Source organism: Podarcis cretensis, assembly GCF_951804945.1.
Source record: "Podarcis cretensis genome assembly, chromosome: 2".
NCBI classification, from domain to species: domain Eukaryota; kingdom Metazoa; phylum Chordata; class Lepidosauria; order Squamata; family Lacertidae; genus Podarcis; species Podarcis cretensis.
Genome location: NC_137171.1, coordinates 109,851,899 through 109,861,708, shown reverse-complemented (window position 1 = coordinate 109,861,708; position 9,810 = coordinate 109,851,899). Strand labels below are relative to the sequence as shown.

The 9,810-nt window shown below is 46.5% G+C and overlaps 1 protein-coding gene across 1 annotated transcript; it reads left to right on the top strand.

Annotated features, from left to right (window-relative positions):
• Positions 1–4,719: 4,719 nt before the first annotated feature.
• Positions 4,720–6,964, top strand: LOC307208927 (olfactory receptor 2G3-like). Its single transcript, XM_079963970.1, has 2 exons — positions 4,720–5,235; positions 5,952–6,964. The coding sequence occupies exon 2, from the start codon at positions 5,955–5,957 to the stop codon at positions 6,897–6,899; it is 945 nt and encodes a 314-aa protein (XP_079820096.1). The 5' UTR covers positions 4,720–5,235; positions 5,952–5,954; the 3' UTR covers positions 6,900–6,964.
• The last annotated feature ends 2,846 nt before the right edge of the window (positions 6,965–9,810 follow it).

Below are 9,810 nucleotides of genomic sequence, written 5' to 3'. Positions count from 1 at the left end.
GGTTTGGATGGCGCTGGTGCTGACCTGAGCAGGCAACGCAGACGTCAGTGGCCCACCTCAGAGTTGTGCTTGGGCATAATCCAGGGGTCAGCAAACTTTTTCAGCAGGGGGCTGGTCCACTGTCTCTCGGACCTTGTGGGGGGGCCGGACTATATTTTTTTTGGGGGGGGGAGAATGATTTCCTATGCCCCACAAATAACCCAGAGATGCATTTTAAATAAAAGGGCACATTCTATTAACGTAAAAACATGCTGATTCTCGTACCGTCCGCGGGCCGGATTTAGAAGGCGACTGGGCCGCATCTGGCCCATGGGCCTTAGTTTGCCTGCCTATGCACTATAGCATGGACTTGACTTATGTAACCCTTGAGGATATAGTTCATCCCATAGCTATGGTCTGGGTAGGAAAACCAGTCAGAAGAGCTAAAGAATCGCCTCAGGGTCATGTGTGGGGTTTTTCCCCACACATTACTATAGCAAGGTGTGATGTATTAAAGCAGGGGGATCATTGGCCCTGCAGATGTTGCTGAACTAAAGCTCACATCACCCATAACTATAGGTGGAAAGAAGGGATTGGTATATCCTCCTCATATTGTAGCCATGTATTCTGCAGCTGCTGCACTAGTCAAACTCATCCTAGATATGAAGAGCTGTTTGCCCCAGTGAAGCCTGGAGAGATTCCCTCTGGAGATCTCTGCTTACAGTTTTGCAATTCTGAATACTTCACAGCTACTAATACTAAAACAGAAAACCACACTATTCTCTCTGACTCCAGTCCACTTACAAAGAAGTCACTTATGTCATAGAATCATAGAGTTGGAAGAGACCACAAGGGCCATCGAGTCCAACCCCCTGCCAAGCAGGAAACACCATCAGAGCACTCCTGACATATGGTTGTCAAGCCTCTGCTTAAAGATCTCCAAAGAAGGAGACTCCACCACACTCCTTGGCAGCAAATTCCACTGTCGAACAGCTCTTACTGTCAGGAAGTTCTTCCTAATGTTTAGGTGGTATCTTCTTTCTTGTAGTTTAGATCCATTGCTCCGTGTCCGCTTCTCTGGAGCAGCAGAAAACAACCTTTCTCCCTCCTCTATGTGACATCCTTTTATATATTTGAACATGGCTATCATATCACCCCTTAACCTCCTCTTCTCCAAGCTAAACATGCCCAGCTCCCTTAGCCGTTCCTCATAAGGCATCGTTTCCAGGCCTTTGACCATTTTGGTTGCCCTCCTCTGGACACGTTCCAGTTTGTCAGTGTCCTTCTTGAACTGTGGTGCCCAGAACTGGACACAGTACTCCAGGTGAGGTCTGACCAGAGCAGAATACAGTGGCACTATTACTTCCCTTGATCTAGATGCTATACTCCTATTGATGCAGCCCAGAATTGCATTGGCTTTTTTAGCTGCCGCGTCACACTGTTGGCTCATGTCAAGTTTGTGGTCAACCAAGACTCCTAGATCCTTTTCACATGTACTGCTCTCAAGCCAGGTGTCACCCATCTTGTATTTGTGCCTCTCATTTTTTTTGCCCAAGTGCAATACTTTACATTTCTCCCTGTTAAAATTCATCTTGCTTGTTTTGGCCCAGTTCTCTAATCTGTCAAGGTCGTTTTGAAGTGTGATCCTGTCCTCTGGGGTGTTAGCCATCCCTCCCAGTTTGGTGTCATCTGCAAATTTGATCAGGATGCCCTTGAGTCCATCATCCAAGTCGTTGATAAAGATGTTGAATAAGACCGGGCCCAAGACAGAACCCTGTGGCACCCCACTAGTCACTCTTCTCCAGGATGAAGAGGAACCATTGATGAGCACCCTTTGGGTTTGGTCAGTCAGCCAGTTACAAATCCACTGAGTGGTAGCATAGTCAAGTCCGCATTTTACCAGATTCGAACCGCCGACCATACGATCGGCAAGTCCTAGGCACTGAGGTTTTACCCACAGCGCCACCCGCGTCCCTCTTATGTAGAATAAAAATGGAGGATCAATCTTCCTTCCCAAAGATCCACTGCAAGGCCAAAGTTGCAGGGTGGGAAGAGGGAGAACATTGCCAAACTGGTTCTGCAGTTCTGAAGCTGCTCCCATCAGCAGTAATACAACACTCTTGGTTCCCATGACATGATCAGCCATAGTAAAATGCTATCATGGACTGGTTTGAAGTTGAGGAATGGTGGAAGGAAGCAGCTCAGAGCTTGGGAATTGGTGGTGGGACAACACTGAGTGGTCAGAGGAAGAAGAGGGAGAAGACTGGGAGGAGGTGTTTGTAGCTGAAGAGGTAACAAGGCTTAGTGACTCAGAGGAGCCTGTAGCAGAGAGAAGTCCAGAATCAGAGACAGGAGCTGAAGCAAGAAAGGAGGGAGACCACGAGGTAAAGATGAATCTGGCTGGTGAAGCAGCATGGATGTCTCCCCCACCTGCTGTGATGAGCTCCTCTTCCTGCTGGTCTCCTATAATCAGGAGAGGTATGAAAAGGGAGGAGAAGTTAGCTTCACCCAGGTGCAGTCTAAGATTGCTGGGGGGAGGAGGGGAGTTAGGCAGCTATGAGGAGACTTGGCAATTGCTTCATGGGGGCAAGACCCACTGGAGATGAGTTGCTGTGCTCATTAGGCCTGACACTCCTCCAGAGATCTTGTTTTTGCTAGTAAAGAGTTAACTCCAACTTGTTCAGTGTGATTTACTGCTGACTCGCTCCAGTCAGATGCATTAACTCAAAAAAGGCTGTTGTTCTGCCAAAGACAGTGGACCTTTAGGATTCAGGTGGACAAAAAGACCACCAAAATTGCTCTTTAATGGGTTTTATTAACAGGATGAGGAAAATAAAGAATGAAGGAAGAGGAGACAGACAAGATCTCATGGCCCCATCTGTTGCTGGAGAATCCCCCTTCTTGGGCAGGCAAGGGGTCAGATGGGTCTACAGGAAGGTCTGCAATGAGATTCCCTTTGGTGGGCTTTGACCTTATACACTCTGTGGAAGTATTGACCATCACCTTGCCTATTCCCATATAGCTAGTTAATTCAAAGACTTTTGCTCCCTAAGGAGTTAAGTAGTATTTTTCTTTCCATGCTTTCCCTTGTGCAAGTCACAGACTCCAAATGACATTGCGCAAGCGAGGAGGAGGAGAGTCCTTTGAGCCTTCGTAAATTTCCCCCCTAATTATTGAGTCTGAGTTCTGTTCCTTCTGGGGCTCCATGATGGTTCTTCAGGGAGCTGCTGAAGATGGAGGTGGATAGCAACTTGCTCCACCACCTCCCTGCTGGATAACATCACAAAATCAGTTCTCCTGACTCCAGAAGGCCCCTTTTGAGAGAGATCGTGCTACTACAGTCATGTAGATGTGCAGGTACTAACAGATAGTATGGGACACAGTGCTGAGACAGAAGAGCCCAGGCGCTGGACTGAATTAGGCAAGCCAACCCAAGTAAGAGTTTTCTAGGGGGAGCATTTCCCTTTTTCTTCCACCTTTTGCATTGATCATTATGCAGATGTCTCCAAACATATGAGATTCCGCATCCCTGTCTCCTGCTTTGAGCTGTCTCCCTTGCCACTCTCCCCCTTTCTGCATGCTTCTGTAGCTGCAACATACTCTGCTTCTGTGGAAGATAATGCTACACAATTCTGTTTATAACTACCCCATGAAACAAGTCCCTGAACATAAACACATATCCACCTGTGGATTTATAATCAGCATAGTCGCCAGCCCAATCTGCATCAGTATACCCAATCAAACTAGGATTACTGACAGCTGACAACCTTAACTTAGAGTATATAGTACCCTTTAGATACTGCACCACCTTTTAAACTCCTGCCCAGTCATACTCAGTGGGAGAATTTACTTTTCTACTAAGTATCCCCACAGCATTGGCTATGCAGTGGTGTAGCGTGGGTTGTCAGCACTCGGGGCAAGGCAAGTAATTTGCGCCCCCTAACCCGTGGATTTGCGCCCCCTAACCCGTGGATTTGCCCTAACCCCAGAAGTTGCGCCCGGTGCGGCCGGCCCCCCCTGCACCCCCCACGCTACGCCACTGTGGCTATGTCAGGTCTACATGTGGTACCTGAATACAAAGGTTTACCAATCACTGACCGATATTGTTGTCTGGCAAGGGGTTTGAACTCTGCTGATTCTTTAAGAAGTCAGTGGCCATGGGTGTAGCAACTGTGTTTGCAGCTTGCATCTACATGCTTTCAATTAGTTCATGGATCTTTTGCCTTTGGTTGAGAAGAAACGAGCTGTCTTCTTCTCTTTCAACTTGATTCCCGAGGTCGTACTGAACATCTCCCAGTTCCTTAACCTCCACTTCTTTGCTAAGATGTTTTACAAGTTGTGCATAGTCTCTTTCATTTGCTGTAGCAATAATCAAGTCATGCAACTGAGCAGTTTCCGTATTTTTCTCCCTATAGGACGCACTTTTTCCCCTCCAAAAATGAAGGGGAAATGTGTGTGTGTCCTATGGGGCGAATACAGGCTTTCGCTGAAGCATGGAGAGCGAGAGGGGTCGGTGCGCACCGCTCTGTGCCACGCCGAGCTCCCAAGGGTTGCGCAGAGCTGCCTGCGCTCCCTTTATTTCCCTCCCCCAAAATCTAGGTGCGTCCTATGGGCCGGTGCGTCCTATAGGGCGAAAAATACGGTATCTCTCAAAACTACCAGCAACCGCCAAACTGGTTGTCATAGTGACCGGTTAGAACATGGAGGTCGTTAGTCCTCTGTCGGAATGTTGCACTTGACTGCACCTTCACAGCCCACAGGGGTCCCTTCCAACACTACAGTTCTATGATTCTATGAAAATACTCTTACGAGTTTGAGGGGGGACAGGCTGTATGCCTGGACCCCTTCTAATTCCTGGATCCAGCATGGATTCAGTTCTTGGACTAGCTAGACCAGCCTGGTAATGGCCCGCTAAGTATGATTCAAGGTAACAAAGGCAGTGGCTCTGTGCAAATGGGTGGGCCTCCCTCCCTAAACTACCTGCTAGCTAGGAAGACCAAGGCCAGAGTGCAGAATTGAGTTAGGAGAGCTAGAAGCTGGAGAAAAAGCTACAGCCTAGAAAGACAGAGGGAGAGTCATACCTGATTTCTACTGGAATCCAAGGCTGTGGCTATGGGAGAAGGAAGGCCCTCTTGGAGTGTACTGCTGCCAACCCCTCCATCATAGGCCCAGGTGGTATATATGTGCAAATAAACCATATCTCTTAAAGACGCCACCATCTCCGCTGTCCCTCAGTCCAAGGAAACGGAACCCTGGGTAAGCATCTGGGACCCTTTGAATATTCAGGGGGCATGCACCAATACTGCTGAAATCAAACCTACACCATGTCCTCATGTTGATTAAATCTGTATTGACTGGGGATGGAGGAGACATTTGATTGAGCTTGTAATTTGAAATGAAGTTACGTAATTTGCTCCTTCAGAAATAAATATGCTAACCTAAACACGGCCATTTTTTGAAATTCACACAGCGCAGCTCTGCAGCCAAGTAATGTGCATAAAACTACATATAAGTCTGCACACTACGTATTCTTCTGACAATCATCTGGTTTAAATGTTGTTGTTGTTGTTTTAAAAAATAGTAGATTACCTTTGGCCCTCCAGATGTTGGTGAACTACAACTCCCATCATCCCAGAAATTGGCAATGCTTGCTGGGGCTGAACCGAATTGTGCTTCAGCAACATCTGAATGTTCCCCATCCCTACATTAAGCTATGTAAAAATGAGACGGTTTTCTTGTTGCACACATGGTTCCTGGTTCATATTCATACTGCATAGATTCAGAAGCAGTTTGGGTAGAGAGTACACTTAACTGGAGCTTGGACGTGGAGAACTGGGAGTCTCATGCCCAAGAATAAGAATCACTGGGTGATCACAGTCTTGCAACCATGCCACTATTGCTTTTGTGCCAACTGTTTATCCCAGCTCCATTTTGAGTAGGTGTTTTGCTATTTTTGCTTCTTCCTTTTCTAGATAATGTACAGGGAAGGATTGTGGGAAGAAGGCAATAAGAGCTATGAAGGAGAATTCATTTTACTGGGAGTGGCAGACCGCCCACGCTTAGAGATGTTGCTCTTTGGTCTTGTCCTGGTGTGCTACACAATTACCTTGGTGGGTAATACAACCATCATTGTGGTGTCGCGGCTGGACCCCAATCTCCACACCCCTATGTATTTCTTCCTCACCAATCTCTCTGTCCTTGATCTGTGCTTCACCACCAGTGTGGGCCCTCAGATGCTGGTGAACTTCTGGAGGAAAAGCAAGACCATCAGTTATGGTGCCTGCGTGGCCCAGCTCTACATCTTCCTTGCTCTGGGCTCCACAGAATGTATTCTTTTGGTTGTCATGGCCTACGACCGCTATGCTGCCGTCTGCCACCCGCTGCGCTACACTACCATTATGAGCCACTCTGTATGCTACAAAATGGCGGCTGCTGCCTGGGTTAGTGGCCTTTGCAACCCAGTGATGGAGACAGTGATGACTCTTCGGCTCCCACGGTGTGGAGAGAACCGAATAGACAATTTTTTCTGTGAAGTGCCAGCTTTAATCAAACTGGCCTGCGCTGACACCTCGCTCACTGAGGCTGTGCTTTTTACTTCCAGTGTGCTGTTCCTTGTAGCACCCGTAGGCCTCATTATGGTCTCTTATAGCTTCATTGTGGCTGCTGTGTTAAGGATCCGCTCAGCTGAGGGCAGGCGGAAGGCCTTCAACACCTGTGCTTCCCACTTGACTGTCGTCTCTCTCTTTTTTGGAACAGCCCTTTTCACTTACCTCCAGCCCCCATCCAACAATGCCCATGACCAAGCCAAGATGGCCTCCCTTTTCTATACATTTGTTACCACTATGCTCAATCCACTCATTTATACCCTGAGGAACAAAGAGGTGCACAAAGCTCTAAGAAGATTGATGAAGAGAACTTAAACCCAATGTCTCCCAACTTCATTCGGAGGCTCTGCTGTATATTTTAATAAAAAGTCCTCATTGATCACTTATATGACACTGTTCAAATGTACAAAGCTCCCCTTTCATTTTCGTCTCCCACAGAATAATCCAATGAATTAGGCTACTCTCAGCGTTATTATGATGGTTATTCCCGAAGGTGACTACAAGTTGCTTAAGATGAGACAAGCTGGATCAAGCCAAAATCCTATATAGTCTAGCGTTGCCATATGTCTGGGAATTCTGGGACATGCCCTCTTTTGGGCGTCCTACATGCCCATCCCAGGGCAGGATTTTATATTTTAAAGCAAATGTCCTGGATTGGGGGGGGGGGGTTTAAAGAAAAAAATGTGCACGGGTAACTCTGGTTCAAGTTCAGGCCCTGGCACTGGCTACCCGAGCTCTGGCACAGGTGTCTAGGGCTCAGCGGCAGAGGTCCTACTATCGGGCAATTGCCCTAAAAAAGCTCAACAAATTTTTGTGTCTGGATTGTTACCTCTTGAAATATGGCAACCCTAAGTCTAGCATCCTGTTTTCACAATGACCAATAAGATGTCTAGCCAGAAGCAAGACCCAAGCACACTCCTTATTTTGGATCTTGTCAACTGATATTTAGAGCCTCAACACAATGGCTGTGCATGTTTATAGTATCTTTTAATAATAATAAAAAACCCTATTTGATCACTTTTGTGGCACTCTTCTCTTGCCTAAAACTTTACTTTTTCTTTTAGTATGACTGTCATTGGGGACACGGGTGGCGCTGTGGTCTAAACCACTGAGCCTCTCGGGCTTGCGGATCATGAGTTCATTGGTTCAAATCCCCACGACGGGGTGAGCTGCTGTTGCTCGGTCCCAGCTTCTGTCAACCTAACAATTCGAAAACACGCCAGTGCAAGTAGATAAATAGGTACTGCTGTGGCAGGAAAGTAAATAGTGTTTCCGTGCACTGCTCTGGTTTCGGTATTCCGTTGTGCCAGAAGCAGCATAGTCATGCTGGCCACATGACCCGGAAAAACTGTCTGCAGAGCGGACAAATGCCGGCTCCCTCGGCCTGTAAAGTGAGATGAGTGCCACAACCCCAGAGTCGTTTGCGACTGGACTTAACTCACAGGGGTCCTTTACCTTTTTTATGAGTGTCATTAATATTACCATTAGGTAGATGGGAATAAAAATGGAGGCTCAATCTTCCTTCCCAAAGATCCACTGTAAGGTCAAAGTTGCAGGGTGAGGAGAGGGGGAACATTGCCAAACTGGTTCTGCGATACTGAAGCTGCTCCCACCAGCAGTAATACAACACTCTTGGTTCCCATGACATGATCAGCCATAGTAAAATGCTGTCATGGACTGGTTTGAAGTTGAGGAATGGTGGAAGGAAGCAGCTCAGAGCTTGGGGATTGGTGGTGGGACAACACTGAGTGGTCAAAGGAAGAAGAGGGAGAAGACAGGGAGGAGGTGTTTGTAGCTGAAGAGGTAACAAGGCTTAGTGACTCAGAGGAGCCTATAGCAGAGAGAAATCCAGAATCAGAGACAGGAGCTGAAGCAAGAAAGGAGGGAGACCATGAGGTAGAGATGAGTCTGGCTAGTGAGAGGCATGGGTGTCTCCCCCACCTGCTGTGATGAGCTCCCCTCCCTGCTGGTCTCCTATAACCAGGAGAGGTATGAAAAGGAGGAGAAGTTAGCTTCACCCAGGCGCAGTCTCAGATTTATTTGGGGGGGAACCCTGGTAAGGAGGGGAGTTAGGCAGCTATGGGGAAACTCAGCAACTGCTTCATGGGGGCAAGACCCACTGGAGATGAGTTGCTGTGCTCATTAGGTCTGACACTCCTCTACAGATTCTGTTATTGCTAGTTAACTCCAACTTGCTCAGTGTGATTTACTGCTGGCTCACTCCAGTCAGATGCATTAACTCAAAAAAGGCTGTTGTTCTGCCAAAGACAGTGGACCTTTAGGATTCAGGTGGACAGCAAAAACCATCAAAATTGCTCTTTAATGGGTTTTATTAACAGGATGAGGAAAATAAAGAACGAAGCAAGAGGAGACAGACATTAATAAACATTAATAGAATTAAAACCTATCTATTAAAAATTAACATATCTCTTAAAGGTAACAATTAATGCAATTAATTCTTAGAGAGCTGTGCTCTACAAAGCTGCAAATGCTAGGCCCAGCCTATGCCTGGGCACTTCTGAAGGTATTCAAGGGGGAAATCTTCGGAACATTGCACATAACTCCTTGTGATACGATGGTCTTCTGAATATGTCCCAATGCAGTTGGCATAAAGCAAGTCCGATATATCCTGGAACAAAGGGTTGGAGCTGTGGGCCCTTCCAGATGCCTCATTTTATTACACATCCATAACTGTTTGTGCTCGGGATGCTATGAGCTGGTGTTATGTGCAATCCATGGGCGTTGCTGGGGGGGCAGGGGGCAGCTGTGCCCCGAAATGAAGTCAATAAATAAAAATACTTATCTAACTGACCAATCAGGTCGCAGATAACTCAGTTCCCCCCTTCCCCCAAAAAACCCATAAAGCCTGTCTATGCCCATGGTGCAATCCCACTTTCAATACGACTTGTACCTGGGAGAAGTCACACTGCTTCATCCCCATTCAGTACAGATCCCATAACTTCCTGCTACTTTCCTTTTTTTTTTTTTTTTGACTTAAATTTTTTATTAAATTTTGACATAAATATATTTCACAAACATACAAAAGACAAAATGAAAAAGAAAAAACAGAAAAAGAGAAAAAAACAAACAAACAAAACATGAAATACATACAACTTTGATGATATTGATCGACTTCCCTTTATCTCGATTTCGGAAATTATTATCTTGTTTATCTATCTGCTGTGTCTATTCCTTAATAAAACTTTTTACGTAGTAAGCGTTATCT